This window comes from Pungitius pungitius, chromosome 5 (genome assembly GCF_949316345.1).
Source record: "Pungitius pungitius chromosome 5, fPunPun2.1, whole genome shotgun sequence".
Taxonomy (NCBI): domain Eukaryota; kingdom Metazoa; phylum Chordata; class Actinopteri; order Perciformes; family Gasterosteidae; genus Pungitius; species Pungitius pungitius.
Genome location: NC_084904.1, coordinates 13,158,380 through 13,180,357, shown reverse-complemented (window position 1 = coordinate 13,180,357; position 21,978 = coordinate 13,158,380). Strand labels below are relative to the sequence as shown.

The 21,978-nt window shown below is 44.1% G+C and overlaps 1 protein-coding gene across 12 annotated transcripts in view; it reads left to right on the top strand.

Moving 5' to 3' along the window:
* The window catches only part of mef2cb (myocyte enhancer factor 2cb), a 64,532-nt gene that overhangs the window by 21,939 nt on the left and 20,615 nt on the right, over window positions 1-21,978 (top strand). For all 12 annotated transcript variants that reach the window (XM_062562375.1, XM_062562372.1, XM_062562371.1 and 9 more), the window contains 2 exons: window positions 7,591-7,804; window positions 15,521-15,724. In XM_062562375.1, coding sequence (XP_062418359.1) covers window positions 7,751-7,804; window positions 15,521-15,724 — 258 coding nt within the window. In that variant the 5' untranslated portion in view covers window positions 7,591-7,750. The remainder of the gene's footprint in view (window positions 1-7,590; window positions 7,805-15,520; window positions 15,725-21,978) is intronic.

Here is a 21,978-nt window from a genome sequence, read left to right as displayed (position 1 = left end):
TAGAGTGAAACAAATTGTCATCAGAGATTCCTAAATGAACAAAGCTTTTAATTAGGGTGATTAGAATGCCGTGGCAAAGAGAGAGAGAGAGAGAGAGAGAGAGAGAGCGAGAGAGAAAGGGGTGGAGGTGATGAAATCATCAGCGGATCGTCTTTACCACAATGTCTGCTGTAGATACAGTATTGGGGTGAGGCGGCGTGTGCACACCACTACAGTGAGGTCTGCTGAGAGGGCCGTGCAGCAGCAAGCCCTCAGCCTCTGGTTCAACCTCTCACACAAACACACACACACACACACTCCCTGCCCTTCTCCCCCCACTGAAGAACATCGCTAACATCCTGAGACATTGTCATACTCGGCAGGGAACATAATTGGGTGAATATGTCAGCGCTTTGTGTTCTTAGTGACATGACTCCCGGCTGTTCCTGTGGGGGCTGGGTACACTCATTGAAGGGTTTATGCTGTTCATTATAGAGCTGTTTTTTAACCTCTTTTTGTGAACATAATAGATAAGCAAGGGATTATCTGTGCACCTAGACCCACTGCTGTGCCAGTGTGTGATAATTCCTGTAAGTGCGTATCCTTTTTTCTTCCGTTTCCTTCAGTTTCAGCCGTTGGTCACACCTGGGCCCTGCGGCAAATGGAGGCGGAGGTTTACTCTCACTGGAAACCATGACCCCCAGAAGAGCTTATTTAAATACTTTACAATAACTGGAGAGAGAGAGAGGGACAGAGAGGAAGAAGTGAAATAAATTGTGGCAGTGTTGATCAAGTGAAACTTTTCACAAACATCAGATGTGCGTCTCACCACAATCTGCGCCACTTCCATATTCAGAACTATTTCCATCCCTCTATTTCCTTCACTGCTGCTTCACCGTTTACACCTCATACTGTGGCACCTTTATAAAGTTGATTCTTATTTTTCTTCTCCATTATCTTTTCTACCTCTACCATGTGGAGTGCGTCCAATGCCCCACCTTATGCTCATGCCATGGAAAGAGTGAATGCACTAAATGGTGATTCATTCCAGCCTTTCCGGGTTGTGGCTCGCCTATGGTTCTGCTTTTTTTTTCTCTTCTGCTTTTTTTTTTCTGATTGCCTTTTTTTTCTAGCTTGGCACAAGGGTACGAGTGTGGCAAGTTTGTCATTGCTGTCCTCTTAAGTTTATTTGTTTGTCACTCATGGCTATGAGCCACTGTCACAACACAAAGCTGCTGACAATGGACAGGGGATTTCTTTTTAACCACAACGGGCCACTCTTCCTCCCTGTCCCCGTGTGTCTGGCTTCACCCGGCTTCATCTGTGCCCCCTTGCTTGTCTGCCTTAGGCCTGGCAGCTGCGGCTTTAGCGCCTCTGGCCTTCCTTTGAAAAAAAATTGGGGGGGTTGACACATTGTGTCAAGTCATTTTGTCCTCGGGGAAGTCAGCAATGGACTATGGAAAGATGCCTCTCACCTGTCTGCATACTGTCTCTGACGGATAACTACCTGCCTCCATTGCGGCTCTGATGGCTCAAGGCTCCTGTTTGCTGGTGCTGAGTGAGACGTCCAGCTGCCCAAATGAAGGGCAGGCTCATTACCACATTACCACCCTCCACTATCTCTCTACAGTTGGCATTACTCGTACAGTACAGTGCCATAAACTATATATATATATTTATATATATATAAATATGTACAAGTTAACTAATTATACATACTGTTGCCTCATTAAAAAAGGTTTTTATGTTAAGTTAAATGTAGTTAACTATTTATTAGAGCATTTTGCTTCTGTTTATTTGCACGTCATCTGCTGTTGCTTAGTTTAATTCCCAATTTCTGCTCTCTTCACAAAGTTATTTGGGAAGGAAGCACCTTTAGCACCTTTGATTGTCTGTGCCTGCTGATGTCACATCCTTCCGCTGAGCTGACTGTGTATGTGTGTGTGAGTGTGTTTCCTGTGTTTCTGTCCACCAAGAGCCCAGGGCAGAGCCGCTGGACTGAAGGATAAGAGCGGAACCTACCGCAGACTCCCATTAGTACAAAATCCCCAAAAGTTAAAGAATGAAGTTGAGAAATGGGTTGAACTGTGTATTGTCATTTACACTAATATTTAAAAAATCAAGCAACTCTTTATAACAATATATATACTGTATATTTGTTCCATAATGTCAGTCAGACTTGATAGTGTTTGACAGAGTGTAAAACTCAACTACAGGCTATTGGCTTACTTTGCTCCTCATTAATAGACAGGTGTGTCAGTTTAAAACCGCATAGAGATTGGAAATAGAATAGATATAAAACTGTCTCTGTCTCACTAATGATCCAACTAAATCATGAGCTAATAGAGAGAGACAGGTGAAGACAAATCCTCCAACAAACACACACACACACACACACACATCGTCTCAAATTCAAGTTTAGCTAGAACGCTTTTTGGAAAATGAAAAAGGAATGAACACATTATAAGATGATCCACCACTATCGCTCTAATCCCCAGATGTACATTTTGCTAATCTCTTTAGCCGCTAACATGTTAAATTCGCCCTAATAACTGCTGGGATTCAAAGCCATAGAGGCCCACCTACGCGTGGGCTACCGCCCAGGTTTAGGTCACTCTTCTCCCTCAGCACTCCAAAAAGATACAGACATTAGAGTAGTGGGTGGGTGGTGGGGGCTCAGGGAAGTAGCAGTGATAGCCATTCGTCACCCTGCCTATCTCGCTCTGACAGATGGGTAGTGCAGCGTGCCACACAGAGGAGTCACTGCCTGTAATGACGTTAGAGGCACAATGAGACCTGATACACATATATATTTATATATATTTTTCCGTTTCCATCCTGCCTGGCCATCGACTCGCTCCTTTTGCTTGATCCTTCTCCTCCTCTCATTTCTGCTGGTACATCTCCATCCATCCTAACAGGAGTTACAGTGATGTGTACCACTTTTTCCAAGTAAAGCACAAACATACTAAACACGCTCACGAACACATCCACATATACAACGGCATCAAAAACCCAGAGAAGAAACCTGTTCTTGAGGAAATAAATAAACTTCTACGTGACACAAATGCTCCAGTAAAAAATGAGGCGCAGTGTGTGTGTGTGTGTGTGTACTGACGTTCAGATTGTATTTGGAAAACCATATTAAAGCACTTCTTTTCAACCTCCTCTACAAGGAAATGGGAGTTTATTTAAAAAGAGAGAGCGTTTATTTAATGTACCATACACCTCCTAAAAGGTTTACTTACTGCAGTGTAATATGTTATTTCAAATCCTCACAACCACATTTCCTAGGAGGATAGGAGAAACTACGGATATATATATATATATATATATATATATATATATATATATATATATATATATATATATATATATATATATATATATATATATTTGGGACAGATACTATTACCAAATGTGTTGCAGATGTACCATGAGCCGGAGCTGTGCTGCCGAGGTGGGGCTTCTTAGAAAAACATCTTCAATCCTTCATGATAAATCACCTTCCCCAATTTGCTATACCATGTATAGAATTAGGATTCGAGAACATCGGCATCAGCACAATTCTACACATGCTGCATTCACAGTTTCACTTGAACATTTCCTCAACTTCAAATTCTGATGGAAATACCGACAATTTAGCAAAATGTCCGTTCTTGGAACTTCTTCGTGTTTCGTGTGCATTTCTTCTAAGTTCTCCTTTTTTTTAACAAACAAAACCATCCAGCTGCCTTTCAAAGTGACAAATTAGTCCCGAGCATGAGTAAAAGGTAAAGTTCCCCTTCTCGTCGCGTCCCCTTGATTCAAAGGAGTTGTCTTTTCCGCTGTCTCTCCTCGATAACAAAGCCACATTAACAAGCACCCTGCAGACCGTCTATTAGGACGTGAAAAAGCTCTGTGCGCTGTATATTAGTTTTTAGTGACTAAACACTTGGGAGAAAGGCGACCTAGAATCAAGCCTTGTGGTGCACTGAGTGTATATGTTCTCATCGTCCTCTCAGCGCTGTACTTCTGAGACTCAGAGAGAGAGAGAGAGAGAGAGAGAGAGAGAGAATGCTCATTAGATCTGTGTGCTGAATCGCTGCTCCCTCTCCATCTCTTCCATCCTCCCCCAACCTGCATCTCTCTCTCTCTCTCTCTCTCTCTCTCTCTCTCTCTGTCTGTGTCCGTCTGCTTAACACATGGGAGGGTCGTGGGCACAGCTCTCCCCCTCCCCCTGGAGAGGCCTGGTGCCTGTTCAAAAGATCCCTTTTTTTACGCTTCACCAAATTTCCCTCTCTTCTCTCCTTTTCTGTGTTTTCTTTCCCGCGCTCCAACCCTCCCTCCTCTTTCATTGTCACCTCTCCAACGCAAGACAACGGAGAGTTGGGACCCAGGTTAAAAAACAAGCGCAGCATCGTTGTACTTCTGCATGCTCGGTGCGATCTTGCTCTCCAACCTCAGCGGTCGCTCGCGCCGGCTTCCATCCAGTTACCGAGCCGGTGTGAATGGAGGCATGCCATTAGCCTGACTCCACAGAGAAGATAAAGGCGCCCTTTAATTGTATTTGTCATTTTTCACAGCTCATTCCGTCTTTCCATACGCCTGGCATTGGGATTAGCAAAGTGGCATGATGTGCACAGGCTTGTTATTTCTTAATTCACGATCTGTCCTCATTTATCCCCTTGGTTCTATCGCCCCGCATTTTCCCCTTTCAAGGTCAGGTGTCGTTGTCAGTCCCTCTCAAAAAAAATTCTGCGATGGATTACTGACCTGTGCCACGAGAGCGTCCTCACTAAGCAGAGCTCCTTTCCTGCCTTTCCCTCCATTCTGCAATCTTGTCATAATGAAGCTAAATTGGATTGAGTGATTCAGTGGTAATCTGTTAAGTGAACTGATGCTTTATTCACCATGAGGGAATAAGAGGGAAGGCAGCCCGATGAGGAGGTGGGCACTCAGTTCTTACCCAGAAGCTGCCTGGCACTCATATGGGACGGGGGCGGGTGTGAGGAAAAGTGTGTGTGTGTGTGTGTGTGGGGGGGGGGGGTCTTGGCGGGAGACGGGGACAGAGAGAGAGAGAGAGTCGGAAGAGGGATGGAGGGGAGGGGAACTAGCTTTGTTGCGTGGGAGTTGGTAGAAGAGGTAAGAGTGAGGAGGGATGGAAAAGGAGGGGGTGGGGGGGGGGAGGCGACGGCGCGGGGCTAAGCGGCAGCAGAACCTTTACCTCAGGGAGCGTTGGCTGGTGCTGAGAGCCAAAAGCAGGGATTAAATGTTCAGGACACAAGCTTAGTCTTAGCCTTAATGTTACGTAAGGCCTAAGGTGTTGCCCCAGTGGCTGTTGACATTGAGAGGTTCGGCTCTGCTCAGTGCGCTGTGGGGGGAACGAGGAGGAGGCGGAGGCCCAGGCGGCAGGGATCACGGAGGTAACGCCTCCCTGTTTGGAGCGGTGTCCGGGCTGGCTAGCGTTGAACACAAAGACAGGGAAGGGACGATGCTGTCAGCCTGTGATTGAAGTACGCCAACTTGATTGATATCCTTGTCTGGCTGTCTTGTGCCAAGCGCCTTAGTGTTGGCTTGTAATCCCAGTTTGTCTGACAACATTCTTCTTTATTTTCTTCCGGAGGGCAGCTCTTTGTTTTTCCGTCTATGGATGGGTGTGCTTGCGCCGAGCAATGCTAGATCTTGTTATTATTATGATGGTGCAGTAACTGCTGAATGGTGCATTTATGTTTGCATCTCATTACTTCCATGAAGTGGGCGTATTTCAAACCAGCCTAGGAGGTTTTTTTGTCATGTTTTTTTTTATTATGGTTCAAATTGTATTGTCTCACGTTGTTGTTGTTGTCCATTATTTGTATGATGGAAGTTTTGGGCTTTATAATATATAATATACACAATAATCAAAGTGGTTCCTAATAAATGTATTATATTTGCTAAATCTGTGTTATGCAAATAACACAAATCACATTATCATAGTAAGCCCTTCTTGAACAAAATACTACAAGACCACTAAAACCAAACAGCTATCACACAGCCTGTGTCTTCTGTGACAAATTAAAAGATTTACAGTTACGTACCTCCGCTACATGCCTCCATCTGTCAGTAGGAGACATAGGATCCCTTGATGTCCCTATTACGCACTTTCATTATCAATGTCCTACTCTCCTGCACAAAGAGGTCAAGTGCACAGCAATGTGCTGCGCTCACCTCGGGGGTTTAGAGCTTTCCTGTGCTTTCTCATGCATGTTACTCAATAAACACATGGATTCAGGTTAGGAGGAGACAAAAAAAAGGAAAGAAGGGGAAAGGAAGTGCATTACAATATGCATGTATGTGTGGGAATGTGCAAAGGAGAGAATATGAGCGATTGAGGAAGAGAGCAAGGTTGTATGAGAGGAGAGAGATAGAGAGAGTGATGGAGAGAGCGACTGAGACTGACATGTCTTTTGGTGGAGCAGTGTCGTCTTCCACATCAATGTCTGATGCTTGTGCTGCCAGGTGCCGGAAATCTGGTTCAGAAAGGAGAGAAGAGAGAAGAAGGAGAAAGTAGAGAAAAAAAAGGCAGGGTAGATGGAGGATTTTTTTTTTTTTTATGTGACGGCGCTGACAGCTCCCCTGCATTGCACTGAGCTTAAATAATGGGATGCTCATTTGCATAACGAGGGACGTTATCACCTCTACTGTCAAAAGAAAACACAACAACAGTTCTTCTGCTCCTCCCTGAGATAGATTGGGTTGGCCTACTTTAGCACTCTGGAGAGATGCACTGGAGCTCTTGGCTTAGCCAAGCTCAGGCAAGAACACGCACACCAACGTGTGCACGCTCACACAGGCGCGCACACACGGACACCACAGTCACTCACTCACGCAAACTTTTCGGAGCGCAGCTTTCATCTTTGCACACGCCGTCCAGCTCATCCGCCGCTGGCCCCCCACTCCTCAAACACACAGGCGCACGCCGCTCTTTTGCAAACCATCCAAGACGCAAGTGCATGTGTAAAGTTTCTCTTAAATGCCTCCCGCTTGGAAATTTGTTTGACTTTGGTCCCCAAGAAATGTCCCTTTGCCCTGTTTAAAAAGACCTCTTAGCACTTTTCTTCTCGCTATCTTTTCATGGCTTTGTTTTGCCAAAACGTGATCTCGGTTTTACATCTGTATTCTGTCCTGTGGCTCATGTCTGCCATGTTGGAGATGAGCTGCGGATAAAATAGAAAAAAGCAGTGTCTGGCAGTTCCACTGTCAATACAGTGCAGTTCGTGGGAAGAAATAAAATGTATTCCTCAGTCTGGAGGTAATGTTACAGTGTTGGTGATTAGAGCGTTTAAGTTAGCGGCACTTCCAAAACACTGTCAAAGTCCCTGTGAACGAAGCGAGATCCTGACAGCGCTGTCTCTTCTCATAGTCTGTGCCTGGGAAAAAAATGCAAAAACTGATTTGCATGATATCGACAGTGAAAAACACAGCCCTTCTCACAACGTTGTTGACAGATTCTTTGTCTTTCTTCACCCTCCCTTGTGGCTTCCATGATGCCACTTTTATTATTTTTTTTCTCTCAGTATTTTGCCATATTTCATTTCATTTAATGCTTATCCTCTCCTCTCCTTCCCCTCCCCCATTTCTTTCTTGCAGGTACGGATGCTGGAGTCTTTGAGTTGATTGGAACAAATAGAAAGCAGAAAAAAGTCAGATAAAGGAAGAGCAGGAGTGTGAGGAGAAAGAAGAAGAAAGAGGAGAGAGAAGAAAGCATAAAGTTCTTTAGAAAGAGGAGAGAAAGAAAGAGACGGGGACGATGGGGAGGAAAAAGATTCAGATCACGCGGATTATGGATGAACGCAACAGACAGGTGAGTCCCTGGGGGAGGGGAGGATGGATGAGTATGAGGGTGAAGAATGGGAGGGGTGTAAGATGGAGGAAAGAGAAACACCCTACACCCCACATAGTCTTCAACAATGAAGGTCTTCAGGGAGTCTGGGCAATATGTGAACTTGGCGACCAAGTGGTGCACTCAGAGGTAGCAGTTATTGCTTTGGGTGGAAGAGTTCCATTGGGTTATAACGGCAGGTTTGTTTCCCCAAAATCTCGACATACCGGTAGAATTTTCCAAAAAGGGATTTGCATGAGAACAGCTGTAGTTCTAAAAAAAAAAAAATAATAATCACTTGCGTGCTCTCAGGGCTGCGGCCTCAAAACTCTAACACCCTTCACACACCCAGCATCTCACACCATGCCACCAAGTTTAGCTCCATAGCAGTGGAATATTACCGGGAGGAGGGTGGTAGCACCGGAGAAAACACAAACAAACAACCAAACAGAGATGGGATGGTCTGTGGTGACACACTGCAATGGGCCAACAGGGTGGAGATGAAGAGCAGCCTGGGAGACAAACTCTGGACAAATATTTTGCTTGGGCTAAATCAGTAACAGTGGGACTGCTGTAGCTGCATGCAGCTTACCTTTCCATTGCACACGAGATGCATTTTCAAACCAAAGTCACTTTACAGATGGAGCTGGAAAACAATGGAAATCTTTTAACAACAGCTGGCACTACTTGAGAGAGAGAGAACCTAATAAATTGTGGACGGCGCGATTCAAGCAGACACTGCCTCCGTGGCAGGAAACAGATAGAGACAGAGCTCTCTCACTGCCCTCCAGGCCAACAATTGATCACTTCCTGCGCGACGACTTACCACTGACACTTTGTCAGCATCCTGGCAGCCCAATTGGATCCATACGCTGCGAACGTGGCCCCTGGATCACAGGTCAAACAGGCAAACACAAGTTGAATGAACCCACAGACCCACTTCATCGCCTTAGCCTCTTTACGGTCCGACATGCACAAGAATGGTCCTCAATGGTTTCTCACAGAGTGCTTTGTTAAATTCGTCCGTTTGCAGTCAGAGTAAAGTGACATTAAAAAAAAGGCTCAATGAATTGATTGTGCAGTGCTGGAAGAGTAATTGAAGCAGATTGCGACACTTGTCAAGACTTCTCTCACCGAGTGTAATGTGTAACGTCCAAGGGGAGAGTGAGGATGTGAAGTCATCCTGAGATGAGGAAGAAAGCGTCTGGTATACACAGATGCCTTTAGAGTCGATACTTATTCATATATATATATATATATAAAATAATATTTAATAAATGTGCAGGCGGGCGTCCTCTGTTTTCTGATTAAGGTATGTATGTTAGCAACAGACAGAGAGACAAGAGCAAAGAGGAGGTCACAGAGTTTCAGATGAGGATCATGTTGCTTCTGTGCGCACACCTCCTCCTTACTGTTATCTCAGCCCTTCTCTCTCATCCCACCTTAGACTGGGCCCGCCGGTTGTACCAGGCACTCTGGCTCCTGCGGATAAGGAGGAAAAGAGGGAGACAGGAAGGACACCTGAGGGGGATCGATGCCTGAGATATCCAGGCTTTACTTACAGAGAGAGGAGGGGAAAGAGAGGAGAAAGAAAGGGTTCAGGGAAAGGAAAAATCAATATGTCACGGTATTTTGTTGTTTTGATCTCTAAAATGATAGATTAGTTTCTCAGTTGTTTGTTTTCGTTAAATAGTAAGTCCTATTGCTATGATGTCATCCAGTCATGTGGTCAACATTGTAAGCACGCTGAGCATGGACCATTCGGTGCCATGGAACCTTCAGCCTAAATAAATGACATGCCTACATTTCGTAGAAGCGGCCATCACAAGACAGAGAGAAAACAAAAATTTTCGTCATGAAAAAGAAAAAAAACGGAAGCTTTGCATATTTTCACTTCCTTTTTAAGGAAACAACCCAAAGCTCAAGCCAAATAAACACCAGACTATTCTGCATTTAGGAGTTTAATGTTGTTTTTATGATTTGTACAAAACATATAGTATACAGTTATTTGACATAACATCTAAACATCTAAATACCATCTAAATGTTAAGAAGCTCTTAAAGTTGTATGAAATAGAAAATAGTACAAAGCATTTTCCCTCCATGATAGCAGTAATAAAAAAAGAAAACATTAACATAATTCTGCTGGTTTCTAAACACACGTCTTAGTACAGACATGGACGTAGACTGTCGACGCTACCTTGCCACCTTACTACAGTGCCTCCCGAAACCCCAGCAGCGGCAGCATCATAGGCACAAGGTCCGGCGCTCTCTCTGGGCGGCCACTTTGTCCTGCCACCCCCAGGCTCCGAAACACTTCCCCAGAGCATGGACAGAAGGGCCAGGCCTCCCTGGCGTTGACTGGCTGCCCGGAGCGCTGGACAGTAGGCAGCAGTGTGGAGACCTGGCTCCAAGCCCCCTGACCACTCAGACCCTCTCTCAGCCTCGGGCACATGAAAGAGGCCCCTGTGCCATAAACTCATGGGCTGTACACAGAAAGCAGACTCTCTTGCCACAGCTACCACACACACACACACACACACATTCAGATAGGCACACACCTAAAGTTCAAGATACATGCACGGGTATTTTGCGCACACACTGGTATAGATTTGAGACATTTGGATTATGCACTCAAACACTTAAATGCTATTTTTGGTCCCAGGTTTGTATGCACTGGTCTGCGCTGTATGAACCTGTAGGCAATGTACATAAAACGTGTCTATCTCTCTGGAGTCGGTCTTGTTGATCGACTAATTTGCTGCAATTGGCTCTAATTAGTGTTACCTCTCCAGCCAGTACACTCAGAGGGCTTAATTTAGGGTGACTTGTTTGGACCGATCTGTGCCTGTGTGTGTTTGTGTTTGTGGGAGAGACACACTGTTTTTCGAGGGGGAAGGGACCCAGGGCCAAAGGTTAAACATGGATCAGGTCATCAGTGACAGGAAGTAAAACAGCAGGATCCCCCCAGCTCCCACAAACAGCAGTCACACTGACACTTACTTGGCTGGAAGAAAGAAAGAAAAAAATACATGTTTATTAATGTCTTCCCGTGTCGCTCCTCTTGCCTCACCATATCAACTGAAGCTGAAATAAAGGGTCTCTATGCTCTTCTGCGACAAAGCCTCCTTCCCTCCAATCAACAGCACTGGGGTGAGAAAATGTGCGAGTGAAATTAACAGCAGGAAAATAATGAGGCCCACAGGCTAGCTCCTCACCCCTACGCCCCTCCTCTAATTCCCTGTTTCCCACCTTTTACCATCTCCTTCTTTTACCCCAGCGGGTGGCACTCCTCTCTGTCATATGTTCAGCGCTTCGAGACCTCGACTGAAAATAGCTCAGTAAGCTCCCAACTTTTCTCTGCTGTGTTGTTGTATTGTTTTGCCATCTCAACTTATTAGTTGTTTTGGTTCTCGTTCATATGTCCTTTACACATCAAGTGAATGACAACAAAAGTTATTTTTGTCATTCCGGACCCTTACCTCGGCCGTGCAATGTAACATCCACTTTTTTTTGTCAGTGGGTACATCCTTTTTCTTCAATTTGGATTTTTCGGCATAAACAGGAGCATATTGAGTAGGAGCTCACTGCTGTCCTGAAATGTAGAAAGAACAATTTAAACTTAGACAGCTATAACTAAAACCACTTAATAAAGACACTCCGCAGTCTGTTTTTAACAACTCCAAGTGGGCACTTTCTATTCCGACTTTCAAAAGAAGAAATGTTTGGAGACTGCTGCCTCCACTTCCTGCAGTATAATGAAGGCACACTGAAAAAAAGGATGATAAGTGGGGTTTTAGAAGATCAGAGCATATATTAGAGGTGGGACAAGCCTCTTTTGTCGTAATGCCCCTTCTAACAGCTTATTTGGCTTCGAAGGAGAGTTCAGGACCCGGTCTTGGGCTCCTCTTATTCCATTCGTGTCTTCCTGCTCGGCGCCTGACAATGGGATAAGTGTTTGTCTCAAGACAAATCCTGTGGCTCCAGAGCCGGCTGACATCTATGTGTGTGCGTACTTGCATGTGTGTGTGTGTGTCCCAGCACAGCCATGTTTGGTTTGCTAACCAGCAGTTTTTGGTGCCTTTCTCTCCACTCCTCGTCTTCCTCCACCTCCTCCTCCCCCAGGGAAGCAGGCAGGAGGTGGGAAGCAGAAGCGAAGCCATTGTGAAGGGGAAGCCACTGGCCTCTTCCTGTTATGAGAGGAAATGCATACAAATGTGCTTCCTGTGCGTCCGCCCCCTCTCTTCTCCCTCCTCCGCCCTCCCCTCGTTCTCTCTCCCCTCTCACCCATGTGGCAGAGAATCAGCCACTATCCCGACTTTCTTTCCGTCCTTATGTTTATTCTGGGCGTTTTTTCTCCTGTTAAGCCAGAGGAAATTTGACGAGTCAATTGTCTAGTGCAGAACGTAACATTTTATTTTAAGTTATTAGTTATTGGTTGTTTTACAGTGGAACAATACTTTTTATTTACTATCACACATAAACATTAATAAAAAAGAAAAGAAAACGGGAAAAAAAGAACTTTTAGGGGTTTACAGGGGAGGTGTCTGGCTACAATTGTGTGTCCATTGTGTGTGCACGTGCATTAATCTCTTGGGATTCATGCACGTGCACGTGGGCGTAGGAGGACAGGGGTAAACGAATAAACGAATAAGGGTTGTGTGTTACCATGAGTCGACAGTGTATGCTCGCGATGCCTATGCATACAGGTTCACAGAGAGCTCATTATGAGCCAGATGTCATTACGATTTATGTAGCATGTATAAAGACGTATTCATGTATAGTAAGTAGATATGATGGGGTAAAGCAGAGGAGGGGGTTGTCACCATAAAGCATCCAAAATTCTCTTTGTCTTTCACAATATTCCATAACTGTCATCTCATAAAAGGTTGAGCTGTTTTGTGAAATTGCCAATTAGGCTATTCATTTAGTCTTTACCTAAAGAAACAACTAAATAAATCAAAATTTTAAGACCGGTTTCACACCCATATTACACACTCACAGCGAGCCCTTTCACCAGTATGCACAGTTCCAAATGTTATTAACACAGTGGTGTGTCTAACAGCACCCACTGGTTAAGACACAGAGATTAAATACTCTCTGTCAAACAGAAGTTTTAGAATGTCCAACATAATCCAAAGACTAAACCCCAAGCACCAACATGATGATACTTAAAAAATCTAAATAAGAATGCAAAATAAAATATAAATAGTGAAAAACAAAAATTATCATTTTACAATATGATTTTAGCTGCTTTTAAATATAACGATTACATAGCTGAGGTTAAAGCACAAATAAGTCACAGTAATTGTGTATTTCCCATCAAGATTATTATCAAAACATGCATAGTCGTGCAAGCAAGCTTGCGCCATATATTGATGCCTGTGTATTTCTGGATGTATTTGCATAGCGTTAGTAATATGTGATTTGGAGGTAGCAGGTTGTACGTGTCAGATTCAGATGTGGGGGTGCGGTGTGATATTCACGTAGGTGTTATTGTTTGGTCAGTCAAGGATTTTCATAATCACACTCAATCTCCTCTTGTAGTTGTTAAAGTCAGTATGTGTGAGAAATAATAATATGTGCGGAATGCACCCAAAGTTTCTAGTTTACGGAGATGGCCGACATAATTCCTTTGATTGGAAAACTGCTCATCACGGGTCAAAATGAGAAGCAGCGACTGAGTGTTGTACAGGTTAAACAAACACTGATGTCTTTGTAAGTGTGTCTGTGCGTGGGTGTGTGTGTGTGTGCGTGCGTGTGTGTGTGCTGATGTTTGCAAGTGGTCCAGTAATATGTGGATAACGATCCAAGCGGGCTCAGGGACCTCCCCTTGGAGAATAGCGGCTCTGGACCTCTGGGACTCACACCCAGCCCATTATGTCCGCCACGTGCCACCTTTTGAAACCTTAATGGCCCCAGCACAGTGTGCGACTCAGCGAGAGGGTGATAACGGAGCTGGGCCGGCAGCTTGCCGCGTCCTGCATTTGCCCCGGTGCCCCTTGCATGAAAACACCAGGGGAAGACAACACTCTTCGTGTCCTGTTCCTGAATAGTCTTCTTTGACCTTATGTCCTACAGTCCTGTGATCTTATTCACTTGCTGGCGTTGCTCTGTGGTTGTAAGGTTGGCAGACCCCTTTAGGGAGCGCAGGTTTCAATTTTGTGAGGAACAGCCTAGATTGGGTTGGATACAATAAGTAATTTTTTAAGAGGGTTTTTGATCTTACGGCGTTAGGAATGTGAATTCTTTTCATATTTCAGTATGACTGCGTAAATGTCAGCATGGTATTTAGAGCCCAGGGGAGCAATCTCTGCTGATGTTGCTGCTGAATTAGATGTGTGTTTGTGCTGAGGTTCTGAACCTGACGTTGCACACGCTACTTTGTAATGAGTTAAAATGCCGTTTCCCTGGTTTCAGCCTCTGCCTCCTGACACATAGCTTACCGTGACATTAGGACATCACTGGGAAACTTTAGCTCGTCCAGGGTACGGCAGTTCATGCAGGCTTTTACCCACTCATGCTCCAGAGGGAGAAAGACAGGGTGCAAGTGAGGGATAGTTTGATATTCAGTTTCCCCGGTGCATCCTGGGAGATATTGTTTCAGGAAATCCAAAACTATCTATCAATATCCATTCAACCCAACCTTCTCATTCAGACCTCAGAGTAGTAAAATGAAAATGTGAAGGGAAAAACAAGGTAGATTTATGCCGCAGATCATGCATTATCCTGATTTTCCCGACACGCCTTTCTTTGTCAAGGTTTTTATAGTCTACAGCCTTTATGTTTTTTATTAAGATAATCAACAATCTGAGACTTCTATTAAACTTATATTTTGACATTGTGGGCACTTGAATGCTGGTGTTATTATTGTTTGCAGTTTTGTGCCCTGCACACATACAGTACATTATTCACATGCATGCACTTACACATAGCCAGACAGAGAAAGGCCCCATTATTGAAGACACATTTTGTGACTTAAGTTGATTTTATTGTCCCAATTTGAGCTCTCAAAAATCATTTCAAGTGCAGTCAGGGAGCCCATCTGTTATTTATATCAATGCCTTGTTATTCACTATGAGAGGCGGTTAATTGGGAAACTAAACAACTGAGCAACATGAATTAATGTCCCATTGCGTAAATAAATAGTATGCCGTGGCTTTTTTTAGGGGATAATAGTTATGTGTATTTCTTTGTGTCAAAGCGGGAATGGAAAGCGAGCACATTTGGGCGGTGAAAAAGATTCTATTTAACGTGACATATGTTCCATGATGAACCTCTGTGTGCTTTGATGTCGAGGCAATAACCGTTATCTGTCTGACACTGAGAGTTTTCAGTTCCCTAAATACAAACCTAGGGTCTTCTTTTTTCCGGTGTACATGATGGACTGTTACAGTCAGGGAGCGTTGAACCTTCAGAAAACAAAACCTCTCCCCTTTTACTTAGTTTCTCTGAGTAGTACTAATTTTAAAAAGGATTGTCTGATTTTTATTTTTCATTTCAGAATTAATGTCGCAAGAATGGGAGACTTTTGTTTTTCTATAGTTCAATCATAAACACATTGCAAATATATTGATTGTAATATAGGTGAATCAATTCAGTTCAGTGACACTAGACCTGTGAACATGAATCTTCAACGCCTCACGGTGAATATATTTATATATATATATATATATTTTTGTCTCCTTCTTTTACCCAGGTGACATTTACAAAGCGAAAGTTCGGGCTGATGAAGAAGGCGTATGAGCTGAGCGTGCTGTGTGATTGTGAGATTGCCCTGATCATCTTCAACAGCACCAACAAGCTGTTCCAGTATGCCAGCACAGACATGGACAAGGTCCTGCTTAAATACACAGAGTACAACGAGCCCCACGAGAGCAGGACCAACTCTGACATTGTGGAGGTAAGAACACGCAAAACAGCACGCACTAATGCGCTCACACATAAAGGAGGCGCACCCGCACATGCACAGACACATGCGCATGCAAACACACAGAGATGCTCAAGCAGACAGATGGTTACAGTATTTATGACTCATTCAGCAACCCTTACTTCTCTCTTTTTGTCTTCACACCTAACATAGTGTAAGAAATAATTGCTTTCATAGCTTGTTCGTCTTCCACAAGTTCAGTCCCAATATCAGTGAAAAAAAGAGAATATGTTTATTTAAATTGCCTCCTTTTTGTATTGAGTGGAATTCTATCATTGACCTGAGGTGTGCATTCAGCAGCCCCCGCCCCGGGTGTCTTGTCACCATTGATTTGCCTCTCAGACAAGGATGTTGATCTGACTTGCTTTGGACACATGTCACTTGTTCGGCTCAAGGCGATGTTAACAGCGCTGTCAGGCCAGCCACGAGGCAGGTAGATTAAGCAGGAAATGACGCTGGCCTCCTCCAAGATCCTTAAGCTCCCAACGTGAACCTGTCATACAACGGTCACGCTGTAGCTCTAACAAAACTGGCAGGCCCCACACACACAGACATGCATGCATTCATTCAGGGTATATCACATTTTCTCGTGCGCACACATTAACGTGCGTGCTGGTTAAACTGTCACACAAATTAATGTTGAATAAATTATATTCTGCAAGTATATGAAAATGTCCCAATTCACATAATGTGTGCTTGCCACATGAATTCTTTAAAGCAATGTGATGCTTTTTTGTGTAAAATATGCATTTCCAGATGAACATGCAAGTTTGGTCTTAAGTTCTTTTCATTTCATTCATTTCTATCTTTTCATAGTGGGCTTTATACGGTAATAAATATTAAATAATGATAATAATAATATATTGAAAATGTACAATTCTTACTAGAAAACCTCAACTCTATTTGTTGACTGTAATTCTATTATATATTCCCTTGTTTGTAATGTCTATCAATGCAGTTTGTAACAAAACCTATGATTTTAAAAAAGTGAATGAAAAGTGTGGACTCAGCGAGATATAATGAATATATATTCTTAGCACTCTCACACCTATGGAGCTGACTGTCCACTCTAACACAGGCACAGACATGCGACGGGGTTTTCTCTTAACGCATATGTTGCTGTGCTTGACACCTGCCAGCGGGTGGAAAGGCCCATCGGGGACAGGGCTGCTGTTCCAGATGGCACACTGCACCTGACTGTAAACATTTTGAACTCACAAATTTGTACATCAAATGTCATTTGCTTTGGAAAAAAATGTGGTCTTTTTGCTCCCATTCTTTATATAATTAATTTTCCAATGGTATTTGGTGGTTGAATAACAGGATAAACATACTACTGATTTCCCATCACCATTTGCATTTGTTCCGTGTAGTCAAGTATTCATTTAGTTAATGTAACTCATACATCAAAGTATAAAGCACTTACATACAACAACCCTTAGTGTCGATGAGAGAATGGACAGTTCCCAAAAAAATCCACTAGAGACGGCAAAACAGCTTATTCCTTCATGCAAAGAAATCTTCCTATAATTTATATTACTGAGCCTTTGTTTAATTGTTAATCTGGATAGCGCTATGTGTATGTAAGCTTCGATTTTTTTTTAAAACATAATATCCGCTTTGTCTTAGTTATAATAGGATGTGCAAGTCTAAAACATTAACTAATCAGCAGCGCTGCTTAATCTATATTCTGCACGGTAAAAGCTTTGCATCGTATTAAATATCGATATGATTTTCCAGGATAAAGATGATGATCGTATCCAAGTACTGCGTATCAGAATGGATAAAAAAAGGAAAATATTAGTGGATTATATACTTTACATGAGACATCTAGCATCCCCTCTGCTTGTAAAGACTGACTTGCAACAAGCCCTTCAGCCACTGTACAGTCAGTGCATTACCCGGGCCACGCTGGACCCATGAACACAGTTGTCACATGTTTCAGCAAGTGCCTGTGACAAGAGCTCCCTGCTTTGAAGCTCTTCAACAACGTCTCCATTAGAGAGGAGAGGATGGCTACCGTGTAAACAGATGCGTCAGGGGAAGACGCTAAAGAGCCCACTGGGGCCGAGTGCCGCGGAGCACTACCTACACTGTGATCCCCCCGGAGGACTCCGAGCAACTCACAGCGGCAGAAATCGATCTGAAGAGGCCTTCATCTTCAGCTGCAGCGTGCTAACGGGATTGGCCACAGGGCTGACACCAGCACGTTTTGCATGGGTGGGGGGAGGGTGCGTGCAGAGGGAGGCGAAGCAGGGGGGAGGGGGGGCGAGGGGTTGGATCGCTCCCGCCGAGCCATGTGTGTGCCGCTGGGAGGCTACGTCACCGGTTCTGGCAGGTGGGTGGGGCTGTTTGTGGGGGAGATAGGAGCAAAGCAGACTGCAAGATGGTAGGATGATGAGGAGTAGCTCAAGAACACGAGAGGATTTACAGGTGTACATAAAATCCAGGCCCCTCCCACCCATACACCCATACAGGGACAGAACTTAAAAATGACATTTGATAGGTGACATATTTAATTTGGAGTTTGTAGGGATTTCATTTATCTGGAGGTATACAAACTGCCTGCATCTCAGTCCCTCTGTTGTTGCTGTGCCTGAAGGTGTAGTGGGAGGAGAGGCAGAGGTAGGGGAGCGCAGCTCACAGTGTGGGCGGATGGCATAGAGGCCTGCTACATTAGCAATAAGGCTCTATGTAATTAGGATGTCTTTGGTTGATAATTAGCGTTGTTCAGAGAGTGCCACTGAGAGCGGTGCACAACCCCTCTAGCTGCAGCATGTTTACAAGAGGCTGGAGGGCTTTCTTCTTCCCTCCCTTACTCTTGCACACACAATCTCTATAAAGATTGTTTTGTATTAGGTTCAATCTACGAATGGGTCAATGGGTGTATGTATGACACCCGAAATAGCGGGTTGAAAGAAAGATATAAAGAGAGAGCATTGATAAATCAGTAGCAAAGTGGGAAAATCAGGTGACGCATTGCTAATCCAAATAGGTATTGTCACATTTATTGTGTATGATGCCTCTCTAGAATAATCACATGAATACAGTGGCAATCTGAAACAAACTGGGGGTGTGTGTTTTTGAAACGCTTAACTTCAGTCACACAAACACAAAAAGTACTTTGAGGTCCACTTACAGTTTAGGCCTTTTCCCTAAATATATATTTTTCAAACACTCACATGTGCAAGATACAGCTGTATCTAGTCTCCCCCCCCTAGAGACTGTGATAAAACGATAAAACATGTACTACATGCTTGTTTCAGCTGTTGCAAAAAATAAGCAGGTAAATCCCCTTAATTAATGCCAATTGTTCCAAGAGACTTGTAAACTGATCAAGGCTCTCGTAGGTTGATGAAAGGAAACACAGAGGGGGACCCTCCCGTTATTGGATGTCCGAGCGGGCTTCAAATGTGTCATCTTGGCAACTCTACTAGAGTACACTCTGGGTCTGGCTCCAGATAAAACAGTCAAACACGCAGATAGATTCCCCATTGCTGTGTGCCAGGCCCGTTTCCTGGACATACGAACGGCATCAGAGGAGAACTGAGAAGCCGTTTTGGGAAAGGATCCATCCTCCTTTATTCGTCTCTGTTTTATCCATATCTGCTTAAGAACAATCACTTTGACCTCTTTCTGAGGATTTATCATAACAGTACCGGGGTTGTTAATTGCGTTAACAAATGAAAGAGCCCGTGTGACTGCGCGGCGTGTGTACGTACGCGGTGACAATGGACTCGAACCCTGCAGGGCCGACGCCATTGGTCGGACCTCTGCCGGCACAGCAAACCCCGATGACACCGGCTCAGGTATCACATGGAGCGGCACATGTCTCTCTTGGTACTGAGCTGACCTGCCTACCTGCCAGAGGAAAGGTTGTTGGCAAATCCCATTTCCAGCAGATTAACCTAATCTGAAAGTTCAGCTCACCCTGTAATCTTAAACAGCAGCAGGAGCAGGGACCTGCCTCACCACCCGTTCTCTCCCTCCTTTTCTCCTGCCCGCTCCCTCGCACCTAGGAGGAACTATTGAGCGAGGGGGAGAAGGAGGGGGAGGGGGTGGGGGGCATAGGGATGGATGAGCGCGAGAAGGAAAGGGGGGAGGGAAAGAGGGATGGAGGGAGGAAGGCTGGTAATTATTTCCAAAGGTCATTCTGTTAATGACTACCCGCTTGGCTAATGAGATTCAGCAAAGCTCCCTCACCATGTTTCACCCTGCGTATGTTTCACCCGCGTGCGGAGATGTGTGAGAAGCACAGGTGTGATTTCACCACAGTGACAGTCCACTGGAGGGAGGGAGGGAGGGAGGGAGGGAGGGAGGGAGAATGTAGGAAGGGAGGCGGAGGAAAGTAAGAGGTGGTGGGGGTGCTTGGCTGGAAATGAAGAAGCACAGAGAGAAAGCGAGGATGTCTGGAAGATGGCAAAAAGAAAACGAGTAATGTAGCAAATCCACACCAGCTCAACGCATGCCTTGCACCATGTTATTTAATTAGCAACACAACTTGATTTCCTTCACATTTTAAACACTACAGAGATTTAATTTCACTCTCATTAGTTAAAACGTCCTGTCTTTATTGATTCAAGCATCCTTTTCTCTACTTTCCCATAATATTCACGCTAGTCAACAGGACATGTGATCTCCCTCTCTGAAGTGCCAGTGTGCTCATGTTCTCATGCCTCGCTCTTGTGAAAATATTTTCCAGCATGTGTGCTATTCTATGTTCGTGTTTGTTTTCTAAACAGCGTGGAGAACATTAGCCTTAAGGAGTTTTCCGTGTTGATCAACCCACTGAATGACTTCTTCTCATGGCTTTCAAACTCTGTATAATTGGCCCTGGCCTTGAACGCCTTTACTAATTTACCCCTGTATGACTTTGACATGTGTAAGCATCCAGGAGAAATAAGAGGGTCATATCATATATTCTGTGTTCCAGTTGTCCACAGTAATTGTGCGTGGAGTCATGTTGAGGATTTAAGGAGAGGATGTTGCATGTTGTGACAGAGATCACATGGCCTCCGTGTTTGCCGGTGACGGAGAGATCAGCAGCATGGCTTGCTTTTCCCGGTGCGCAGTGGATTAAGGTCTCTAGCTTCTTTGACAAACTAAGTAAATTAACCTTATTGGAAAGCTAACAGTATTACAGTTTGTTAAAACAAAAACTCTGAACACGGTTTGTGTACAAGCCAGCGTTTAACTTAAAAAATATATATATGCCAGGGTTGAGAATCACTGGCTAACAATAACCTTTCACACATGTTTAAATTCAGATTATATTTTATATTTACAGGATAAATAACAATGGTGCAGTTGGCTCTGGAAGTCTTTTCCTGGGTTAAGAAACCACAGAGTTTAAACATATGGGAAGCACTTTTTGTTGTTCAAAGTCTGGTAAATATATCAAACAGAGGCATGCCTTTGACCTCGTCCCCCCGTCCATGTCGTCTTTGGTTTAGTATTGAAGATAGACAATTGTTAGTTATGATGCATGGAAAAGGGTGGTGAGACAAAAAGCATAAAGTAATAAACAAAAAGAACCAATGTTTAGTCACTTCATGTCTTTCACAATAGTTTGTCAGATCGTGAAAATAAAGCGCCACCCCCAAACAACCACAAGCATCACGCCTTTATTTGATGTGCTCTTTTTAAATGCCTCAAAAAAAGTGGCATTGGTCTAAAAATAGTGTGTAGTGAAGCTAAAAATAGTTGCCCAGCCGGCGGCCTTTGCTGGGAGAGGGTAGGAGAATAGGCATGGAATCACTCCCTCTCTCTCTCTCTTTCATTCCCCACTCGTTGTGTTTGAGGGTGGGTGGGGGTTGTTTTTGAAAAAGAGGAGTGAGTAAGCGAAGTGTCTGAGTGTTCATTCAGCCTCAGACTCTCTTTCTGAGGACCGACCATGAAGAGTTGCCCTCGGCGACCACATGCGTAAGGCCATTGATCTGAGACCCCGCTGGGTCTAAACATCAGATCCCTTGGATAAAGAAGTCCATTATTTAATTCACTTGTTTTTCTGCCCCCACACTTTGTTGTTTTCAAAAACTTTGTGTATTACAGGGAAAATAAATTCCTGGAAAGTTACGTTATCTGTGTCAATAGAATACAATGCATTTTAATCCAGTTTGTGTGTGATATAAGTAACAGACCCTGAGAAAACCAAGTCCTTCTCCTCAAACAGCGGAACATTAGGCTGGCGCACTGCAACACATCTGTCTGCCAGCCACCAAGATAGA